Source organism: Myripristis murdjan, chromosome 6 (assembly GCF_902150065.1).
Source record: "Myripristis murdjan chromosome 6, fMyrMur1.1, whole genome shotgun sequence".
Classification (NCBI taxonomy): domain Eukaryota; kingdom Metazoa; phylum Chordata; class Actinopteri; order Holocentriformes; family Holocentridae; genus Myripristis; species Myripristis murdjan.
Window position 1 is genome coordinate 28340680 of NC_043985.1, and position 24060 is coordinate 28364739.

The 24060-nt window shown below is 44.2% G+C and overlaps 1 protein-coding gene across 1 annotated transcript in view; it reads left to right on the forward strand.

Moving 5' to 3' along the window:
• tmtc2b (transmembrane O-mannosyltransferase targeting cadherins 2b) overlaps positions 1 to 24060 on the forward strand; it is a 103255-nt gene that overhangs the window by 32852 nt on the left and 46343 nt on the right. Inside the window, exon 2 of the mRNA XM_030054463.1 lies at positions 12740 to 13316. Coding sequence (XP_029910323.1) covers positions 12740 to 13316 — 577 coding nt within the window. The remainder of the gene's footprint in view (positions 1 to 12739; positions 13317 to 24060) is intronic.

Below are 24060 nucleotides of genomic sequence, written 5' to 3' on the forward strand. Positions count from 1 at the left end.
CAGACTTGGTACGAACAGAAAGAAAAGATCCTGTGATGCTTGCATGTATGTTGATAGTATTTGATCAAGATGGTGGGCCGTTTTCTGAGTTTCATCCCTGGAGTAGGCTTGGATGCGCTTTCAGGGGAGAAAAAAAAAAATCGAAAACAAGCAACTTTCCCTGTGGAGTCACATGACCCTGATCATTTACACTGGCCAATTAGGAACAAGAAAACAACCCGGTATCTGTTTAACCATCAGGTCTGCCCCCGGGACAGAGTTACTATGGTTTCCAGTTGTGCGACGGCTGCTCTCAGACAGGCGGACTCGGGCAAACACATCGATTACTGCTCATTTCATCCCATCGATTCTGTTCACTTTATCCTGTGCTAATTCCAGGATAATGATATGGCCTCATTAGCATGCGTGTGTGTGTCTGTGTGTGTTTCTTCTAATCTGTCTGACCTTGGTAATTCTAGTAACAGCTCTGAGAGTTGCGTTTTGTATAGAGTGCGTTGTTTCATATTATTATAAAACAATGGTGCTCGAGGCTCTTAGCCCATCACTGCCTTTTGTTAAAGAGGGATTATAAAGTTGGTTTGTGCTGACTGTTGCAGTTTGCCTCAGTTTAGGAGTCAATTTAGCCTGACAATGGAAACAGCAGAAAACTGCCTATGAATGTTATTGACTCAGAGAAATGGATTAGCTCGGGAGTGTATGTAATGGAGTGGTGATAATAGAGTGCAGTGAAGACAGTGAAGAGCGAGGGGGGAAAAAAAAACAAAAAACATTGCTGTTGGTTGGTTGTGTGTTTGTGATCGTCTGTGACATGAAGTTTGCGTTTGACAAAAATAGGGAGAGCTTTCCAGTAATGGGTTTAACACATAACATCAACTTCTGTCTGACCAATGTGTTTATTTGTGTTAATTTCTGCATTTGAGAAATTCTGCGTTTTTTACTGGAAACGGAAAACTAAACGAGTAAATCAAAAAGTCAGTAAAAGGCACAGGCCCTGACCACGAGGGCCGTGCGGTTGGTGTGATTTGGTGGCTGTAAAATTTCAAATGCGCAAATGAGCTCCTTCACAAAAATGCAAATTGACACCATGTGGAAGACAAAGCATTTAAAAACACGTAAGAGGCTATTTGCGTCCCTCTTGGACATGTTTATGGGATTACAAGGCTCCGCCGTCTCACGCAACAGCAGCATCAGGCGACGCTGGAGATATTTAGGTTCCTCTGCATTAATACGAGGCTCCAGGCCACGGAGATGGGCTTGATAAAATGTTTTGGGTTTGTCATTGTTGTTTTTTTTGTTTTTTTTTTCCTTCCCTTCCATTTTATATTCATTTGTTTGCGTCTCTGCTTAGCATTTCAGACTGCATATTTCCACATTGTTTACCGAGTGCTAGGCTGCAGCGTATCTCATCTCCTTTTGTAACATATTAGCGTCATCCCCCCAAAGCTCAGTTTGCCGTATCCCATTTAAGTTAAAATAAATACCAGATTACCACTGCGCTTTAACCTGATTTCCTCCTTTGGACTCTGTGTGTACCAGCTTACATTGGCCCTGACTATCTGAGAGCAAACTCAAGTTAATAGGCGGCACTATCAGATATCACGTGGGTTCGGGCCGTTTGTCATGCAGAGACCTGTGCCGAACTCCGAGGGAATAACAAACCCTAAACCGCTCTCTCTCTCCACACACTCATGCGGCTGTCAATGGGGGCTCTGGATCTTTCTGTGTGCAGCCTACATGTGCCTTCAATTAGGGCCTGGAGTCCTAATGGGAACATCATAAGGAGCGAGGCTGGGTGGAAAGCGCTATGTGAACGCCGGCTTGTTATGATAGTATCTAATAAGATCACACAGAGCTGCATCCTTGAACACTGCCATTCATTAACATAATGATCCTTTGTGTGTTTGAGTGTGTGTGTGTGCGCGCGCGTGCTGCCAACTCAACACACATGTTGTCATGCTGTGCACTAGTTGTTGTCTTGCAGGGAGCGGGGAGAGGCTAGAGACAGAGAGTCCATGGTTTTATTACAGGAAATAATGACAATATAATTTTAGCGTTGTGAGAAGAAATTGAGTTCGCTCCCAGTCGCCGTCTGCCTCCTTTCCCTTTCGCTACTTCGACCTTTTAGCTGATTCTTTCTCCCTGATAGTTTGCATGATGATAGATTGTGCATGGCTTCTAGAAAATGTCTGGTAATCACAACCCCATCCAGGAACATCAGTGTGAAGATGAGCTCTTACGCGGAAGGCGGCATCTTCATATCTGAACAGCGAGGAGCCGTAGCCGAAAGAAAAATAGGACAAGACACAGCTGTTTTGAGTGCCGTATACAGACGACGGTGCCTGAAGGGGTCACAGCACTAAAGATGTCTGCTCCTTTCTGCTCCGCTGCCACTCTCGGAGGCTCTTCCTGCACTTAAACCCCCGTGTAATAAACATCAGTGGATGGAGGTCTCTCTGGTGGCGTGCCATGATTCAGGCTCATCCTTAAGGGCTGCTGTGTCTCGTAAAGTCCCTCCATGCTCGGGGTTTTTGGGAATAAGGATGGCAAGAGGCTGGGCAGGGAGGAGATCCCTCCACCTAAACATGCCGCCGACCGGAGAGTCTGTGCTGTGACCGGTGCAGGATTTTTCCATCCCACTCCGGAGCGGGTCTGAACCCTCTGCTTTGGTCAACAACCTCTCAGGCCAGACCAGGATGATAAAACAGCCACATGGCGGGGCCAGGCCGGATGGGCCTCGCACGCAACACAAGCACAAACCCAGACAACACAGATACCCTCTGTCCATGGGAGAGGGGAGCTCTCTCAACACAAGAGGAGGAACAAATCAAACAAATTTATTACTGCGTGGCCGAAAAGGTCAGGGCATGACAAAAGGCCCCCTGTTGCGAGGAGGAGTGCCATTGAGCTCCCCCCCTCCCCAAACAGAGCCTGGTTGTCTACTGCAGCATTAGACATGGGTCAGGCCGAGGGGAAACACAGAGGGAGAGCCGGCTCACTTAATAGAAGAGCGATGACCTTTGTCTTGATCCTTGTTAGAACACGAGGTTTATTTAATAAACTTGTTTGCTCAAATTTTCCACTTGAGAGTTAAACTGCCTCGCATTATCTGAGCAGAGGAATCCCCTGTTTCAGCTTAAGGAGCTTTATTGGCATGATGTGTAACAATCGCTAAAACGCAACACTCAAACATAAAGCAAAACGTTACAGACGACAATGATAATGTCAGCTTTTAATGATTATTTACAATATTCTAAATGCTGTATTAGCAGATACTACATACCAGATACGGTGATTTACACGTATATTGTGTGTTTCTAAGAACAGTGCACATATTCATCAACCGAATAAAGTATATTACAACTTAGCAGAATACAGTGAGGCTGTTTTCTCACTTTAAGTAATTTCTCCAACCATCTGGCAGGCAGACATAAATTTAGCAGCAAGGATAACACATTTACTCTCATTTCCTTGGAATAATTAAATACTCATTTGTGTCGATTTTTTCCTATTTTTTACACAGTAGTTTTACATGGACAGCACTATCAATTTCTCCTTCCTTTGCTAATAAGCCAAGCCAGGAAGTGGGCGTTGTTGGTTTTTTTTTTCTTTTTTTGAACGGACAGGTGCTCGTGCGCCGATGAGTGGAAGTCTAGGGGCTTCCATCGGAATTACACCCTCAGGCAGTGAACTAACACTTATGGAAACCATCTGAACCCCAGCGGTGGAAAGCTCTTACCTCCGACTGCCTACTAAGACGTGTGAGTGAGTCAGTGTGCATACATGTGCGAGAGAGAGAGAGAGAGAGAGAAAGGCCTGCATATTACGGGGGTGACCCGGCAGCTATTTGCTGTCTTGCCACAGCCCGGCACATGCTGACAGATTTATTGGATGCAATAATCAGAGTGTATATCACCCACCTCCGCTCTGCAGCTCCTGTAATTGGCTCTCACACCTGGAATTGACTATAACTTTAACTTAAAACTCGGCTTGGCAACGTGACTCCACCATTTAAAGATTTGTTTGGACAGTGACTGAGGATGTGTTTTATCCTCTTGAACTTTTACTTTTGCAGCGAGCAGTGAGTCATTTTTGGAACACTCACCTCTACAACCCCCGTTCACACAGGCCCTCTGTCCTGGAAATATTCCGGCAGCGTTGCGGCATACACTTGTGTGTGTGTGTGTGTGAGAATAGGAGCAGTATCTGGGCTATTCTGCTACAGCGATCTTCCGACTTAGGACCCGGGAAAATGTTCCAGCAAGGCGGCTCTGTGATCGCAAGCTGTAAAGTTACCGTGTGAAGTGCGTACAGCTGTGCGATGAGATGTTTCTGCATATACATGAGGACCAAATACAGCACATTTGAGTTGAAATGCAATCAAAATGCAATTAGATTTTGAAAAGCGCTATCTTTCTTTGATTGGTCACATTGAAAGGCCGACTCTGACTGGAAAAGTCGGGCACAGCTCTAGAATTTATTGTGCATGAATTGCAAAAATCACTAACCTTTCTGGACAAAGTTGATCCGGTAATATTTGTGTAAAAGCGGTTACAGATTTTCCGCTAAGTGTTGAAAATCAGCCCAGTTAGCCTGTCAAACGTCACATCGTGCAGACCGTGAAGGGAGGGCAGACAGCTTTATCAGCGGTCAGCTCCCCCCCCCCCCCCTCTCGTCTGGTTAACTGGACAGACGTATGGCTCACTGGCTGGTTGGCTGGCTGGTTAACTGGAGATCAGCATTCAGCTCAGGCCCCACTGTGCCCATCCCAATACAACACAAAGGGCTGATCAGCGATGCTGGGCAGCAGGCGGGGGTATTCACTGAGCTAAAACACACTGCCGTGCTGGACCGGCCCGCTCCGCTCCAGACTCTGTGTCTCAGTGTCTCAGTGTTTGCTTGTCTACTGTGGCATGAAATGGAGTGGGTCTGTATGATTGTGCCAGCGGAGCATTGCAAATAAGCCTCTCTCTCAGGGCCAGACCTATTCCACTTAGTTAGAGAAGGCTACTGGGTGAATTAGGCAAAGCACACTGTTGCTCTCTGGAAAACAGTAATACACTGATTTTTTTTTTTTTTTTTTTTTTTTTAATGAGATGTCTAATGACTTGGCTTCGTCAGAATGCAAAAGAGAGCCATGTAGCTGAAGCATAAACAGCCAAAAATAATCTTACAAGCATGCTCTATTATAGAACAGAATTCATTAAACAAACAAACCCACCCTAAAGCACTTTAAACACTTTAAAAAAAAGCATGTAAAGGTGATTTTATTTGCTTTTGTGAGTCCGTTTGATTGTTTGATGGTGTATTTTTCTCGGCCAGGTATGGACAATATGGCATCACGTTGAGTTAATGTCAGCGCAGCTACAATGGAGTTTGATTGCAGAATCATTTCAGCGATCTTAAACAACAGTAAACGCTGATTAGTGTAAGTCCCACAGAATGAAACACACACTTTTTTTTGCACTAGCCTTCAACAGTTACACAGGCAGAAACCCATTAGCGAATATGCCAGATGTACCAGTTTCTTCACTTAATGCAGACCAGGATGCAATGGAGCTTCAAGACACGTTGCATTAAGAATAAAGGGTGTAACTTCTGCTTGTTGTTGGCTGGAAAACCTCACTCTCTTGCTCTTACTGTGCAATTGCTCTAGCGCTGCTGAATCACCACCTACACAGAAAACCCACAGCTCAAGTGCAATGAGTTCAAGCCTGTGCACTTAAGTGGAGATAGAAAAGGCGCATTGAGAAGAAGTGGATGTATCAGAAAGTAAAATTACAACATTGCATCACTAGTTGCGGTGCATTAAACATCACAGATTGATGAAATGTAGCAGCAGTGGGACGGCGTCTGGCGGCGGGATTTTGCTTTCAGAGTAGAAAGAGGGAGATTCTGCCTCAATCCACCCGTAATTCCCCAAGTCCCTGACCTTTATCCCGGGTGTCCATCACCGGCACCTCATCCATCCTGCCTCTTTAGCTTTCCATTAATTACGAAGGCATCGTGCATCCACAGCCGGGGATAATAGCCTAACACCCTCCACTTAATTTTCTGAGCTCTCAGGAGGAGGAAATCTATAAAGAAAAACCAAATGACAGGCTGACTTTGTGGTGTTTTTGTGTCTGATAAGATTCTTGCCGCACAGTGCTTAGCTAAACAAAAAAGATTGCATAGTCTGAGAGACAAAAGAGAGTCGTGGTTATTTTATCATCAAAATATGTTTCTTCTTTATCGGATGCGGCATCAGGCTCCATCAAACCAAGGATTTTATCTTGTGCAAAAGTCATGCTGCTCAAGCTTCCCTCAGGCTGTTTTTTTTTTTTTTTTTTTTTTTTTTATAAGGACTTTCATTCTAAGCTTACTAATCACATATGTCAAATGGAAGAAAGCAACCATTCATTCCCAACAATAGGGATTTTACGGTGGCCTCAGTGGTGGCGTGTTAGCTACAGTGAGCTACCCCACAATGACTTTCTGTTTGTCCCCACTCGTCTGGTCGGCCCGGTGACTCAATTCCCTCCTTCTCTATTTGCTTAAAAAAAAAAATCACAGTCAGTGGCTCAGATTGAAAAGCAAAATTTCACCTGTATGAGTTGAATAGGAAGCTGTTTTTGTTTTTTTGTTTTTTCACCTCGTCTTCTGGCTTGACTTCATTTGTTCACGCTTATGCAGCGTTTGCTGAAGACATGATTACATTGTTTAATGTTTGGCATATTCCTGTGCAGCGGCTGGTGTGTGTCCCATTAATATTCCATTTCTCTAAGAGGCGATTTGTAACAATGCCCCAAAATAGTATTCTTTATTTAGTTATTTATTTTTTTCCCCCCCTCTCTTGGCAAATTACGTGTCTCCCCCCCATTTGAGCATTTCATCTCCATCACTGTCTGCATTAATAATTGATGTATTCAAATGAGCTTTTTGAGAGTTGGATTGCTTTTCTAATTCCACAGAATGCATTAGTCACAGTAGCCTAGAGGCCCTCGATAAGACAATGTCTATCCTTCATTTCATGAAAGACATGACAGTTTTTCTGCTTCAGCACAGTCGGACTAATAACTCCTATGTTATTTTTGTCCATTAATGATTAATTAGCCTATTACAAGGAAGAATTCTGCATTTTTCTCATTTATTTGCTTACTCATGCAAGATTTCAGTGACTAAAATGAGTTGAATATGTACTGCCATTAACAGAGACTATGATATTGCTTTTTTTGATTGTTCTTTTTTTTTTTTTTAGAAGGTACCATGAGTGCTATGGAGGTATGCCATCACTGACCTGCTAGCGTGCCCATGGGAAGAAACATTAGACAAAAGAGCTTTCCGGAAACACTGAGTGGGCTACCCGGAGGTCTCTGTGGGCAGTCTAAAAATATAGCAATGCTTCTTTCAGATATTGAAGCTGGGTGATGACACATACTTGGCAGACCCCTGATCACTTTCCCCAAACTCCCACCAAAGTTGATTCCCTTTTCACATGCTGTCATAAATGGAAATCTTTATGTGTCTTGTTCTAAAAACGAGGCTGACTTTCTCTGCATAGCGCTTTAACAGCCTAACCGTGCTGCGTGCACGTCTAATGGTCTCATATTTTTGTCACCCACAGTGAAATCAAGGGGAGGACTATGAATCGGTCTCGTCTTATTCTTTTGTCCATTTGTTCATCTGTCCGTCATTGATTTCTCTGTGCATCGATTTTTGCAGGAACCTTGCAGGATGATGCATCTCGCCGGGGTGTTGTGGCATTTTCAAAAAATTGCACAAATTGGCCCGAGGGGGGCACCGTATTATCCGCTCGTTCATCCGTGTGTCACGTGACGCGGCCGTTCGTGCTCATTTTTTGGACGAAACTTTGGAGAATTATTCGGATCGATATTGCAGCGCTGCAGTTTCAAAATGACACTCGTTAGAGCGACGGGGCGCTGCAGTTACAGGTTAAAGTAAGACACTGTAATTATTGGTAATTGGGCATGAAGAGAACTGCATCATTCAGGAGTGGCACCATGTTTACTGCCTCGTCGCCTCCTTCGAACGTCCTTCAGTTTCTGCCCGTATTTTCAGCCACCCGAAATGCATGTCATTTTGAGGCGATCCCTAAACACTTTGCTCCCCTGTGATTTAGCCGAGGACTAAAGCACAGCATATGCATTCTTCACCGAGATTGATTTGCCTCTTTTTGGTCCAATTTCTTCTGACATTGGAGGGATTTTTTTTTTCTTATCCTATTTCTTTCTGTATGACTTTTTGATTCACAGCTTCATCTGAGATTCATAGATGAGCTGTAAATGGAAAATGCTGGTTATACGTCCTTGTTTTCAATCTCCTTTCTAATATCCAGTCTTATCTCCTGCGTCTGACCACGGCTTGGTCTCTCGCTGCTCCCGGTGATCCCCAAGAAGAGAGCGAGAAGCCGATCAATCCTCAATTTCACAAGGCCTCTTAATTCAGCCTCCAGTACTCGTTGGACTGGGCCATTTTTTCAACTCTGCTGATGCATTCACATTACAAGTGAAGCCGTTCCAGTGGCACAGAGGTCTCGGCCGGCTATCACATGATCATTTCTCAGGGGAAGTACAGCTAAGAAGATAGGGAGATAGGAGAAGCATTTTTCATGGAGTGGCATTTTAACTCGGTTTGGAGGGGGTTCACATAGGAAATTGATTTTACTCCTGTTTTATAATTACATGGTTTTGTAGATGAGCTCGACATGAGCAATTATCTTTAGCTGGAGGCTAATTTAGCAAAAAGCTGAATTATTATACATGAGAAAATAATGAAAACAAGGCTTCTTTTTTTTTTGTCCTGTGTGACCATTTTTCCCTTTGTGGCCTTATTACATCCAGAGCACTGTGTATACTCCTGACCACTAGAAGAAAACTAAATTATTTGATCATGAACAAAGAATAACTTACACATTTGACAGCTCTCCTGACAGACTGAGAACAACCACTGCGCTGTGGTAGAACTATTTTCAGTGTCTTGTCTCTCCTTTCTGAAGTGGTGTTTGAGAGAAAATGATCCTCTGTGTGAGGGTTTGGAAGCTGTGAGCAGAGTTAGTCATGCCTTTGATATGAACACCAGACACGGTGCTGCCTTTGTTTTCTCTCTCCAGCAGGATCACACACTTTTGTCTTGGTGAAGTCATGTAACACTTGTCTAAAAATATTGAGGTTGGGAACTGTTATTAACACCACAGTACTTGGTTCTCGGAGTTCGCAACAGTTACCTCTGTTAGGCCCTGTCATATTCAGTGAGGAGAAGGGCTTTCATCCTATCCCTGTTATTCCTGCATTATACTGAAATTAAAGAAATAAGGATATGCATTTTGCACATGTGATTGTAAAGTATCCCCACAAAATGCAACAAAAATACTTAGCAAGACATGGGTGAAAGATGTGAAACGTCTGAGTGCACACTGTGTTTCATTCGGCATCATGATCAGGAAACATGTCGTGACAGATTGAGCCACATGATATTTTTTTTTGCTGAAGAACTGAGATCCAGAGGAGACTTGGGTGGGACTGAAGGAGGCGGGGAGGAAGGAGGAGATGAGAGAGGAGCAGTGACGGGAGGTAGTAGGAGTTTTTTTGGGGGGGCTTTTCTTGTTAGTGGCCACATGATCCTGCCGTTCCTCTGGGAGTCGGCATACAGGCGTGTGGTCGGGGGAGGAATGTGCTCCCGGCTGGAAAAGGTTTGCAGTGCACAGAGAGGTCCTCCTTGCCGCCAGGCCTCCAGAAGGATGGGGCCTGGCCAGTCACAGAAACTCAATCTTCCACTCCAGCTGGCCTCCTCACCGGTAGTGGAGCAGCGCCTGATGATCAAACCCCGCCTGGTTTGCAGTAGATTAATGAATTACCAGGGATTGGGAGGACTGACCATGATTAGTTGGACTATAATGCAAATGTGTTAATTCATCTGTGGGTGGATCCCATTCATCCACTCTGGGCAGTTGTGGCGGAGTGGGTTAAGAGGTGACTCCCTTGCCCTTTCTCTGCATTCCCTGATTCCCTCCCTGCATGAGTGCTTGTCAGCCACAGTACTTAAGGTGCAAGCCTGCCTCCATGACATATAAGAAGGAGACAATCTGAGAGGTGAACCTCATGCACACTGGCTCAGGAAGCCGGGGCTGTAAACGGTATGGGGTTTTGACTGACTGGCACTGGCTTTTGTCTGTGTTTCACTGCCAGAGAAATCTGGTGTGGTTTTGAGGCAATATATACTGTATCTGCCCTCGCTGGCTCCACCGCAATGTGCAATGGAAAAAGAGCGCACTTGTCTCCAAAATGGCTTAGAGATGTAATTGAACCATAATGCCTCTTATGTGAGCATCTTGCGGTGGAATGAAGATCTCACTTGACAAATGGGCCAGAGAAAATAAACTGGCATATCTGAGTCATGAAGTGGAGAGTTGGGCTACCGGCTCTAAGCCCGCTGGTAGAGGGCTGGAGCCTCCGTCAGTCTGACTAGAGAAGCTCGAGAAACCCAATCATCTGTGCGCTGACATCCACGGCATTTCTATTATATCCCGGCTGATTATTTCTGCACCCCTTCCAACATCCTGAGGCCAGGTAGTATTCATTTCCCCTAGATCCATCATAAGAAGGGCTATTTCTACTCACCCCTGTCAGAGCTGCTTCGTTTAGTCATTTGCACAATGCTGGATTCACCACCGCATCGCACCAAACTCCCCATGTGCTTTCTGGTATTCACGGGTGGCGGCTCCGTTGTCAAGAAAGATTGTGGCATCAAAGCATCTCGCAAAGGTTGAAGAAGTCGGGAAAATCGAATCATTATCCCCGAGTCATCTGTCTTTTAGCTCATCCTCTTTGATCCATTTCTCACATTTCTGTCTGTGCACGTCGAGAGCTGAAATATATTGCTCGCTTCTTGTTTGTGTGATGTTTAGGCTGTTTTTGCTTTTTTTTTTTTTTTTTTTTTTCTTCTAATCTCCCTCTGTCCTTTTGAACTAATTGCGTGTGCTAATTGTGACTGCCATGAGGACGGTTTACAACCTGGTGCTCTTGGCTTGTTATCGCGTGTCATGTCCCATCCATCATGCTTTTTAATTACAATGCCTCCTTCCTGCTGTTGCCAAGCACTTCCTCTCAAAGGGGACTCGCATTCGATTGCCCTCACCTCATCAGCACTACCACTTCACGTTTTTTTCGCAGAAGCAAAGGGAGCGAGGCTGGTCACTTTTTCAGACGCTCCGTAATACAGCAGAGCAGGTAACCATGGCTCCAACATTCGAGGACCCCGTCGGGGGAGAAACATGCTTTCTCTTCCCCCTCCCCGGACCCCTGCTGGCCGTCCCACTGGCCACTGACACGCACAGCTTGTGGCTGATGTAGCGGCACCAGGGTCGGTCATGCAGACTCATCCCCAGCAAAGGGCAAGTCATGCAGGCCTGGCACCTTGAGCCCATGCCAGCCCAGCAGGGGGTGGAAGTACATACCCCTGATTGCATGATTGTTGTGTGCTCATGGCCTCAGATTTGAAATCCCTTTAAATTTACAATACATTGGAAATGTTCTGATTAACTTTTTTTTTTTTTTTGCCCCAATCCTAATCCACATTATATAGTACTTAGTGTCTCTTATATATAGCTACACACTATGAATACTTTGAAAAAAAAAAAAAAAAACTGCATATAGGCAGATGAATCTTATTAAGCAGGTGCTTTTGAACTGTAATTAAAAAATAAATAATGTAAGATCAGCAAAATAATGTTGCAACAGCATCAACAATGAAAATTTTTTCAAATCATCAATAATATGCACATTTCCATTCTACATACTTGAGTGAGATTCATATTTGGATTTGTTTTGTTGTACAAGGCTCTGTTCTTATTTCCACTTGGCCAAGATTTCAACAGCTTCTCCCCTCAATCCTGTCCTTTACTGACACAAGTGGTGGAAAGTGATGATTTGCAGCTTATGACTGACAAGTGTTGACGTAAATGTGGCAGAACAGGGAAATGATATAAATTGGAATTTGATTGGAGCGTTTTGTAGCTGTTCCTGATCACATAAATTGCCTCAATCTGTCCCCAGTGCCCAATGGGATTTCCCTAATTTACACGTCTTTCTATTCTGCACTTCACCGTCATCTGAACCGTAATCCCGCCCCTGATATCTCTTTCTCCCAGTACAGTGTGCTGTGTCTCGCTCTGAGCTAAAGCCAGCAGGCAAACACTGGGCTGCCATGTTGATTGTCAAGGCTTGGGTCGCTTTCTTCCCACTCTGCCAACATCGCGTTCCTTCACAGTGTGGCTGTATTTGTTTGCGGTTAAGGGTGTGGTGCTCTTGCTTAATCCCTAACTCCACAGCTGTAAGAGCCGTGACTGTGGTGGCAAAAACTGCCTGGAGCTTGAAGCTCACCCTCTGATTTTCTGTTTGTGAATGCCACATGACCACACTCTCGGGGGAAGCTGTAAGCAAATTCAAGTTTCATTTCTTAGCAACCTATATTTTCTGCTTAGTCCGCACTGGTAAAGAATAGCTGTGAGTCGTCCTTGGAGAATCTACCGTGTGTTGCCAGTAGAAATATACTATAAATGCTGTTTTCAGACTTAGCACTTATATTGGATGTGGCAGGGCTGTAAAGCGGTTGGGATGTGAAGCGGTATAACATTAATTGAATTGACTAAAATGTCAACATTGGGTATTGCACCAAGTATTCATCTGAGCAGAACGTCTACATGCGTGCATCCATTTCTAAACCCCTTTTGTTCTCATTGCAGCCGTGCAATCAAGACCAACCAGGACCTGCTTCCAGAAACCCCCTGGACCAACATCTTCTACGATGACTTCTGGGGCACCCTGCTCACGCACAGCGGCAGCCATAAGTCCTACCGGCCCCTCTGCACCCTCTCCTTCCGCCTCAACCATGCCCTGGGTGGCTTGGAGCCCTGGGGTTACCACCTGGTTAACGTGGCCTTCCATGGCGCCGTGACAGGCCTGTTCACCTCGCTGGCTCGCCTGCTGCTGGGAGGGGGGCTGTGGAGCCTGCTGGCGGGCCTGCTCTTCGCCTCTCACCCCATCCACACGGAGGCGGTGGCAGGCGTGGTTGGCCGGGCCGACGTGGGCGCCGCCCTGTTCTTCTTGCTTTCCCTGCTGTGCTACATCCGTCACTGCAGGCTGCGGGGCCACGCCGGGTCCTGGCGGCTCGTGGCCTGGTTCCTCGGCAGCCTGAGCTGCGCCGCCTGCAGCATGCTGTGGAAGGAGCTCGGAGTGACGGTCCTGGCCATATCAGCGCTGTACGACGTCTGCATTTTCCACAGGCTCAAATTGCGACAGGTCATCATGCTCCTCTACAAGGTAAACAGTTTGTCCTTGCCCCGTGGAGCTGTTTTTTCACATGTATTCGGTTTCCTGCGCCCGACAGCAGTGGAAAGTTGATATATGCACGTGTGTGCATTTGTGTGTGTGTGTCTGTGTTTGAGTACGCACAGTATGTGTTTGTTTTGTTTGTTTTTCATAAGGATATAATTTGAAAAACAGTTTGACAATGTATGCACAGCTGTGTGATTCAGCACAGGTTGTTGTTTCTTTTTCCCCATTAAACTCAAGGAAAACATGTTGGGAAAGGAAAACAAAGGAATGACTTTGTTTGTTTTTGTGCATTAAGCACACGATAATGACTTATAGCCTTTCAACACACTCACATCCATACATTTGTTGATGGCCAAACCTAAAAGCATGGTTACAGAAATGGAGTCATAAAGGGTCATGGAGTCATCATAAGAATATAAATTCTCATGGTTGTTAATCCTTATCCTACTATCCTTACTTCATCTCGACATCCGGTTCTGTCCACCTTAAACTGTATCATTATAAACTCTATCATCATCGTGTTCCTTCACATGAACATTTGTTGCAAAAACAGCAATTAACAACCAGTTAGCTGATAACAAGTCAATTAAACATATTAAACCAAAACCCAATTAGATAATGGGCGGTTAATTGCTCATCAGCTCATTATGCCATGTTTGATATTGAGATTAATAATACCTTACCATAATGATGAGGAAGTGTGTTGTTTGTAGTAAGTTGAGCATTGAGGTTGAAATAAATATTTTGTGTGTGGGTGTGTGTGTGTGTGTGGTTGTGTGTGTGTGTGTGTGTGTGTGTGTGTGTGTGTGTATAGCACTCAGGGAGGAAAAGTGAAGAAAATGAAAACATTTTTCACAAGAGAAAGTTGAGAATAACAGAAAGCAATTGCCATCCTATATTTTCTTGTTGCTTTTCGAACATCCAGCCATTAGGTAGCTCTTTCCCCAACAGCTCCTTGTCAGAAGTGCTTATTGTTCGCTGTCTAGTCAATGTGACACTCCCGACACATCAGAACAAATTCAACGAGACATGTGCACAAACGTGACAAAAGGGCTCCTGAGTAGCCAATGGTACCGTGGCTCTCTGACGCGCCCAGCCAATGGACGGGACTTTCTGAGAAGGGTTTTTGCGGCGAGGAGAGATGAGGGCAGGCAGGGAGAGAATGATAAAATCACAGACAGAAAAAAAAATACCAATCTAGCCCCTCCCTCTTAGTGCTCAGCACAGTGTGGAAATGAAAAGTGAGGGCTCAGCTGCCTTCCTCTCCACTCTGTCCTCTCATGATTTAAGCCTTATCTGACTCTCTGTGTCCTCTGGAGTTTGGCCGATCCATTGACGCAGGCAGACAGGCTTTCTAATAGCTTGTCAGGCATGGCTGGGCTACAGAGGAAGCGGCGGCCAAGAGGGCCGAAGGAGATGATACCTCATCGCTGACAGCTTTTCAGATTTTTGATTGGAAACCCACCACACAAATCCACATACCCTGCTGATCCAATTGTCTTTGGGAAAAAAAAAAAAAAAGACAGAGCAGGAGATAGTTGCATTTCTGGCATGGAGCAGACACTTTGGATTGCTCTCATGGTGTGCCATCATGGTTAACTAACTTGGCAAGCATCTCAAGGGGCAGATGTGCTCTGCATACAGCACAGCAAATCCAATTTAGTTTCTGAATTCCAGCGAGTGGTGTTCCTGACATGGATATGCTGTCATGCTCCTCGACAGTTTATACCCTTTGTACAAAAACACGCTGCTCGTAAATACAGCGAAACAGTTATGGTAACAGCAAACGCTATTGGAAATTGTGAAGTCATTTCAAGTTGAAGCTATTCTCTGAAAGCAAGCCGAACTTAGTATTCATTGGTGAAATGTGGACTGTTGAATGCACTGTTTTATAATATAGAAGCATTTGCAAAAATTATTCTAGGACCTAGGGGGAACACTTTAAATGAAGAAAAACATGCCATTAATCATTTTACTTTGGCAGAATGCTAACACAGAGACCCTGTGTGTCATGAGTCACAGCACGGCAGCGCAGCTTTGATCAAAAAGCAGACAACATCAGAGTATGTTCATTCAGAATTCAGTGAATGTCTTCACCTAATTTCACATGTACTGATAATGACAGTTTTTCCAAGTTAATGCACTGGACACAGCGAAAATAAACTGAATTATTGTGTTGTTTGCACATGGACCAAGTAAAGTTACAGTGCACTTTGTCCTGATAAACTTCTTCTCCCCACAGTGGCTTAGTTTTCTTTGCAGAGAGAGAGAGAAGTAACTGTGTGGCTTGTGAGGAACTTTTGGAAATGATCTGGACATCAACAAGCACACGTCTGCCTGTTTTTTTGGGGTTTTTTTCATCCTGATTTAAATTGAGAAAAGCCTCTAAAATAGCACGGTTTTGGGAAACGAGGTTGCCATGTTTGGCTTGATTTTCTGAACGTGTAACTTTAGCATGACAGTTGTCATTATCGCAGCGTGTGATTTAGCCCGACCACTGACAACATAAAAAGGGGAGAACTGACGGATCACCATCATCATCACTTCAATCATGTTAACTTGGCAGGTTCCCTTCTTATTACAATGCTTGTCTCCTCTTATCATAATGGTGCGACACTTTTTCTCTGTGATCATAGTCCCGATTCATACAGAATGCATGAGTATTTTAACCTGATTTATTGTCGTCTTTGCTGTCATGAAAGGACCTAAGTTCCACATTGCGAGCACTCCACCACCGTAGCGGGTCCATTCATCTATCTCTGTCTCTGTTTGTCTTTGTCCCTCGCTCGGTGGAGTGAGGCTGTCACTTTGACTGATGATAAGCAAAGGGAATCAGTCCTTCAGGGCAAGTTGCAGAAAGCCTTCAACCTCCCATGTGAACATTAAATTGGGTGTAGAGCCGAGAGTGAGTATAACACAAATAAATACATCTTTCCTCTCAAGTCCGTGCTTGAGACCTACCGGGTGTTGAAAACGTGGCTGGTAAGTGCTACAGTGGGGAATGCCTGATACTGAAGTCAGCCAGTGGGCATCCATACAAGTAGGAAACCAGATAGTAGCCTAAATGCTCTGCGATAAGACGGGAACAAGGCGTGACGGCATTAAAAAAAAAAAAAGAAACTGTCACAGCTTTTTCCTCGTTTGAGCACAGGAAAGCCATTCTTCAGGTGGACTAAAGAGCCTCGCCTCTTGCATGACAGACAGGCCGCGATGGGCCGACACTGTTTTATCATCGTGCTCTCCACTCAGCTGAAGTCATTTGACATTTAACGTTGGAAATGGTGAAATGGGCCCGCTTATCTGATTGTGGCTCTCAGTCAATTACATTAGAGTTTTATATCTGCTGCAAATCTCCCATTGTGTCATTATGGCTTCTGTGTGCGGTTTGAAGGATGTAGGCAGTTAGGACCAGGAGCTTCAGAGTAATTCCATGTAGGCCGTGGAGTTCATAACTCATTTCATCGGGGTTTAGGCAGCAGTCTCTCTGCATACAAATCAGAGGGAAGAGATAATGCATGTATATTATCTAGATTTACTGCTTACATGTTGCATAACCTGAAATTTGCATACTAACTCTTGAAACGGGATAATCATACGCCTGGAGTTTGCCACGCATGAAAATAAACCTACATATTAATCACTTATACAACAGCTTTATTTTTGTCGCCCTTTTCGAAAACAAAGATTGCAAAATGTTTCACAATGAGGACCAGGAATACGGAAACAAGAGCTGCACTAAGCAGCAAAAACAAAGACACAACTGTGGATGGAGAAACATGCTCAGTTACAGTGTCTTATTTGAAACAGATCACAGCATATTTTCATTTTTAACATATTGGAATTTTGTTTGTGCATGCTTTTGTCCTCGGCTCACATGGATCCAGTCATTTTCACCCACTGTATTTAAAAGTCCCAGGGCAAAACAGTGTCTGAATAGACATTAGACAAATGCATTACATGCACATTATACATAAGTTATGCCATATTGTATATTCAGCATGTAAGCTAATATGAATACAGTGTGTGTCCACCATTTGCTGAAGTAAGCAGTAGGGAATGCACAATATTGGATTTTTAGCCGATATGCCGATATTTTCCAACTCTTTTGGCTGATTGTTGATGCCGATACCGAAAACGCACATATTTTTTTTCCCTCCTAATTGCAGAGACCATCAAGTCTCTCCTGTAGTGGAGTTTATTATGCTTATTGTGAATGCCTACTGGCAAAGGCAGACATAAAATACAATACATTCACTGGGCAAAATAAGAAAACTACTTCATCTTAGGTTATGTAGAACATGAACTGTAAGATTCATCATACTGAGACAGGCTTGGATGATGCTCAAAATCGTCATGCCATATCAGCAGAAACTCAACATGCTGATATTATCGTGCAACGGTATAGAAGCTTGTCTGGCTGCCCACTGAGATTCAGCCTGTTCTGCAGGTTGACATCTCTGTTAGGTGGCATTTTTTTTCCACATCAGCCATGGTAAAGGTCTCTGCCTGCTGATGCATTTTGAGTTCTTTAATTTGCAAGGTCCAGTGAGGAGTACTGCATCAATAAAACTACACAGCTGAGCAGAGCCATGTGCACCGGGGATTGGATTTAGATCAGTATATCAATTTAACTAAATGTCTGGATGGTATTGGCTGGTCAGCGTCATCCACCTCTGATTGATGATGCTATTTCCTGCTTTTTCTTTGTGTTAATAATCAATTTTACTTTCACTTTACATTTGTTTCCCTGTAATTGATTAGTGCTACAGTCTATAAGAAACCCTTAACCTCATTCTAATGTGACATTTGGACCAAATTATCACAAGTATGCATACATGGTTTTTGCTTCCATTAATACTACTCCTCTATCATTATTATTATTATGATTAGTATCCCTGATTTCACTGGGGAGTTTTAGTGTCCAGTTATTGAAGTGATGTTTGAGATGCTTTCCACTCTGCCAACAATACGGTTGAAGAGAACTACATTTGGTGTGAAAATGGTCAAATGTAAAAACACTGAATATCCACACAAAATATCAGTTACTGATTGCTTCAATACAATAATATTGGTATTGAAATCAGCCTTTAAACCTCATTTTTTTGTCTATGAGAAAAAGCAAAGGAAGGGTAGAAATGTCAAGAATAACAAAGTACAAAATAAGGAAATCGATTTCACCATCGCTTTTGTAATTTCATAATCGTTTGTACGCACCAGGGCTGAATGGGTCTTCCTGTTTTTTTTTTGTTTTTTTTGTTTTTTTTTCGGGATCAACACACCGATGTTTTCTGTGAACTCCTTTTGTTGTTTGTGTCAGTTCAGGTATTGACATGCTGATGTTATTTGTTTCCACCAGCCTCCGCACGGCTGGCATCCGCATCGCTTCACACCACACTCGCATGGCACCTCGATCTGTCAGTCCTGAGGCCTCTTCACGCACACCCACACACACACACACACACACACACACACACACATAAAAAAACATACAAACCGACACAGCTACATACTGTACTTACAAAGACACACACATGATGCAGAAGCACACACACACACATGGCAGCAGCAAAGCCTCCTTTTCAACTGCATAAAAAAAGACTCATCACCTCATTTCTCATTCGCCATTTTCTGGAAAATTGCATGGTTATTTTTTGAGGTAGCTGCTTGCCAGTCGGTAATAGTGTTGGATCAGTGTTACTTATTGTGCTTCGCATAGTAAAATAGACAAGAATTTTTTTTATCTCCCTGGTATGAGGGTTTTCAGTCTGCTGTCGGAAGGGACCTGGTTTCTGTGTGTGTCTGCTAAAATTGCTAAAGTTACATTTTTTTTTTCATTCAATGGAGTAATTGGTGCATTATCGGTATGCTGACAAGAATTTCCTCGGTAATTTTATGCGTTCACTCCTTCAAACCCTCCTACACTGCACTATATATTGATACATTAGAATGATACTGTAAATTTCACAGTGCTCGAGTTGGGATTCATGCTGACATCTTGTGCTTTACACCCCCCCCAAAAAAAAAAAAAAAAAAAAAAAAAAACGGGTGAATTTAAGGTATTGTGCAGCGACAGAGCAAGAAAGTGAATGAATGAGATAATGTGCGCCTGAGGGAAGTAGCGTCGTCAAAAGCGAGTAAGAGAGCAAGAGAGTGACCGCGAGGGAAACAATAGTGTACAGTAAGTGAATACGCACATGTGGAGCTCACGGCGAGGCTGGACTCTGGAAGCTTCTTGGCAGCTTCTCGCGTCCAAACTCTGGGGAACGGTTTTATTGAGAGACCTGCTAGAACCCTTGGATGCTCGGTCACTCTCTTCAAGGAAAACACAGAGCTCCAATGACCAATCAATGTCACCCATCAGTGCATTTAAAGATGTGTTATTTGTTAATATATACGTGGCCAGCGACTCTTTATTTAATCCATGCCATATGCCGGGCTTAAGCTGCGATTTAGGTTTTTATGGCCATTAATCTCCAATATACCTTTCCACAAGCAATACCCCCGTGCATTTCCTTGCTACACTCGGGTGTCTGCCTATATGTTAAGTACGGGACCTACCGGTATTTTACAGAGATATCCGGTGCCAGTTTCCACTCTGGATGTAGCTGTAGGCGCAGACTTGAAGTGCGCTCTAATTTATTCTCGCCCGGATTTCTGCTGTCGTCAGAAGTGGAGAACTCCTTGTCATTAAACTGTTTACTCAAGCTGACCTTTACTACGTGGACACTCTCCAACTAGCTTTGTGCTCGACTTAAGCATTTATGGAGCTGCGCTATCATGCATTAGCCCACTCCCCAGCTACACTTTATAGCGTTCGAGTATAACATAGTTGGCAGTCGCTGGTGTGTGCGGTGTAACCACTCTTTATGTGGAAAAAAGTGCTTTTTATGAGCCTGTTTTCTGCATGGCACTAGTTACCAGGCTCGTTTTCAATGGGAGATACTAAAGTGAGACACAATTAGACCACCTAATTTAGTAGAGGAAGGAATTCTTTTCAGTATACGCTAATCTCACGATCTCATGGTGCTTGCTCTATAGCATAATGCAATAAATTATATTTCCTAAGGACTTGGAATTATGGATTTGTGTTTGTTTGTTTTGGGTTATATATTTATTTTCCACATGATGTAAATTGCTTTGTTTGTTGACTATTAAAATAAATGTTTGGAGAACTGCAAGACCATGAGTTTGGCCTACACACAAGCTCCAGCAATGGGAAACAGAAGAAAGCCCAAGAAGACCTGCTTGGGCCCTATAATTTGATGTAAACATCTCTACAATCTAGATACTTTCCTTTTGATGTGCGGTTTTGTATTTTGTTTAGCAGAAGAAGTGAAGGCCCATTGTTCTTTTGTTTGTGACTGTTGACAGTTGTGCCCACATAATGGTACACTCCTTGTCCGCAGTTCTTAACCAGAGAGGGAAACGGATGAGCGCTTCTGTCAATGTGCTCTTTTATCATTGACGAGACCGCGCTGGTTGTTGACGTATGAGCCAGTGTCCCCGGGGGGTGACACCCCGGCGCTGATCGTGAGAATGAGAAAACGCTTTGAAAAAGGCAACACAAAAACACGACGCTTTGAAACTGACAGGACGAGCTACCCCCGTGTGATGTGATGCATCATATGGGACGAGCGTTACGCTTAGCTCATCCTCCGAAATCACAGCCCTCCACATCCTCAAATACCTCCGGCAACACAAGGACTCGTCTCTCCGGAGAAGCTCCAAGTTCCCCTGCGAGTTCCTGTTTCCATGTCCAACGTCCAACAGACCAGCCCTTGGAAAATGATTTCCAAATCTAGGCCAAGACCCAGCTGGCCCTCAGCGAATGTCATGCTTACACATTTTATCTTTTCACACCTTCCATATCCTGCTCACACCGCTGCTGTCGGTGCAAGGTCAGTGTCTGTATTGTGTCGGGCTGCTGACGGAGCTGACAGCGCCTACCTGCACCGAAGCATGTGTGACTGTGCATGTGTGCGCTTTCGATTCGTGCGTGTTTAGCCGAGCTGTAGGCCCTGCATTCAAAATGTGATGCACACACCCTTTGCGGTGTATCGTACGAGCTAGAACAATATGCATGACCCACCCCATACGTTCTTACCTGGGGCTCCACAGATGCTCCTCTATGCTCTAATGGCTCCTGTCACTATGTGATGGAGTGGGCCTGGTGGGTTCAGCTAGTACCCCCTGCCCCCACCCACCTGCCTCCCACCTGGGGATACACACCACTGCCTCAGGTCTGAAAACCGTGTACATTCAGAGGTGACGCATAATGTATTGGTATTTAAGTACAGCAAGAAAGGGCAATACAAGGAGATCCTTGGGATGTATGTTAAAGAATCTTTGGTATATTTTAACTCAGGCTGTATTTAAATATTTGCTTATGGGACACCTTACTGCAGTCCAGTGGGACAGTTGTTTTCGGCCTCTGAAACACCATGTTCTTTGCGAAAACTAGAAACACACAGTACAGTTTTGTATGTCTGTTTGATTTCTGTATTTATGCAGAAGAGGTATTGAACACCTATGCTTGGAACTGTTTTTTAGAGACCACCCAACTTTTGTAAACTTCCACTGAGCCTCACCGAGAAAGGCTCTGAAAGCTGTAGGTGGCATCACTTAGCAGAGGCAGCAGCAGAGCAGAGCAGTGCAGATGCATACGAGGCAACGTAGGCCGAAAAACGTTTTGCACTATTGAACTGTGTTGAAAGCCAGCAAGAAGTCTCTTGTCACTGAAGCTGGCAGTGATGTTGCGCTATGTACCAAATACCGAATCCGTCCTTTAATATCCGGTTTGCTTTAAGCGGGATCGATCGGGCAGGCTTTGCTCCATTAATTACATACGGAGCGGTAGATGTCACATTGGTGAGCCCGGTTGGCCTCGGCCTCCCGCTCATCAGGCATAAGCGAACCTGACAGGCATGGTGCCAGAGAAAACCAGCATGATGACCCCTCTGAGGAAGAGGGATGGACAGCGAGGCAGACCATAAATTTCCTAAAACCTGGTTTGGTATGGAAACCAGAAGGAAAATACAGCGTGCTGCCTGAAAATACCTTGCATCCTCCCTTGCCTTGCCTCTCCGTGGAGATGAATGCATCGCCCATTCTTTTTATAGCCACGCTGTCTGAGGATCGATGGCGGGACGTTATGTAAGACCTCAAGCCTGGGAGGGAATGTCCCACAGCACCAGTGTCCTGCAGTAGCAATCGAGCAGATTCACTGAATGCAGACAAATATAGATTTGTTGGCGTGTCTGTTTTCCCATGATTATTAAGCTCTAACATTTGATTCACAAACTGAAATAAAAACAGTGAATCAAAGAGCCAGTGATGATATAAATCTCATTTTAATTAACTGGGACTTGTTTCCAACATATTTCTGGCATATTTTGCTTCTTTGCACATCTCTCTATCTCTACATGTGCATTTAAATTTTGCAAATCATTGTTTGGAACCCCAACAGCAGTGACGTATAATATTGGTATTTTTACAGTTGCTTATTATGGTTCCTATTATATATAGTTTCTTTTATGGTTTCTGCAAATTAACTGGCATGTAAAGTCAGCCAACCAGATCTGCCGCACTTGAGACTTCCAGCTTTTATAGCGACATAAAAAAAAGACCTCAAATGAAGAGGCTTTGTGTAATTTATGAATGTATCTCCACTCCACTCCACTTTTTCCCCCCTTGAATTTTCTAAACCAATTTGTTAATATCATTTTGATTGATGTCCAAGAGGGACACCAAAAACAATGCTAATTTGTAATGCACATGATCTCACACATAGCTCAGAATCAAAATTGAGAAGTATTGGGAGCTCGGAGGTTTGGATTTTTCCTCCAAGTACGTCCTCTGGAGAGCACTTGTTCGACGCGCTGTTCAATGGAGCTCAAGAAAATGATGAATATGAAAACTAGCATGGCCCAAAGCCTCGTGGAGCCATGCTCTTGGGAAATTACATGTTCTCACGTCAGTTGTTTGTATACTTAGTGCTGTAAATAAGGCTTTAGGAATCCAAATAAAAACAACATCTAGTAAGCTAAGGACTGTCCAGATCTCTCTGATACAGACTTGGGTGAATAGCATGTGGATTTAAGATGGGCAAAATGCCACTTGAAACAAATAACAGAGGAAAGGGATAGAGATTAAGGGCTATCGCCGAGATCCGTCTTCTGTGTCGTCCCATAAAGTCCTGTAATTTTTGCAAAGGCTGCTGAGGGCAGCGTCGTCAAGTCTGTACCTGGAGAAATAAGCTGTCGGCTCTCGTTGTGCATCAAGCAGCAAATCTGTGTTTGCACTGCAGCAGAGGGCCGCCGCATCTCCGAACGCAGGCCGCATCATCACCCTGTGGGCGCACACGGCACAGAGGGAGGGATAGAGAGAGGAAGAGGGCGAAAGTGCAGCGGAGACAAGAGCGATGAACAAGAAGGAGAGGAGGGAAGCGCCGTTAATGGATGGGGCAGCCAGGGGACAAGGCGAGAGGAGAGGAGAGGAGAGGGAGAGAGTCTGCTCGAGACGTTTTCAGAAGGCAGTGCTCCATCTGATGAGTCTCTTTCACATGGCCTGTCACGCCTCATGAGCCATGAAGCACTGGATACTATTTTAGGACATGCACACAAGCAGACTAGACAGATATATCAGGCTGATATTCGGCCATTTATTAGTTATCAGATATTGACCAGTCATGTCATTTACTTCTGATATGACGAAGGTTCTTCCCTGACCA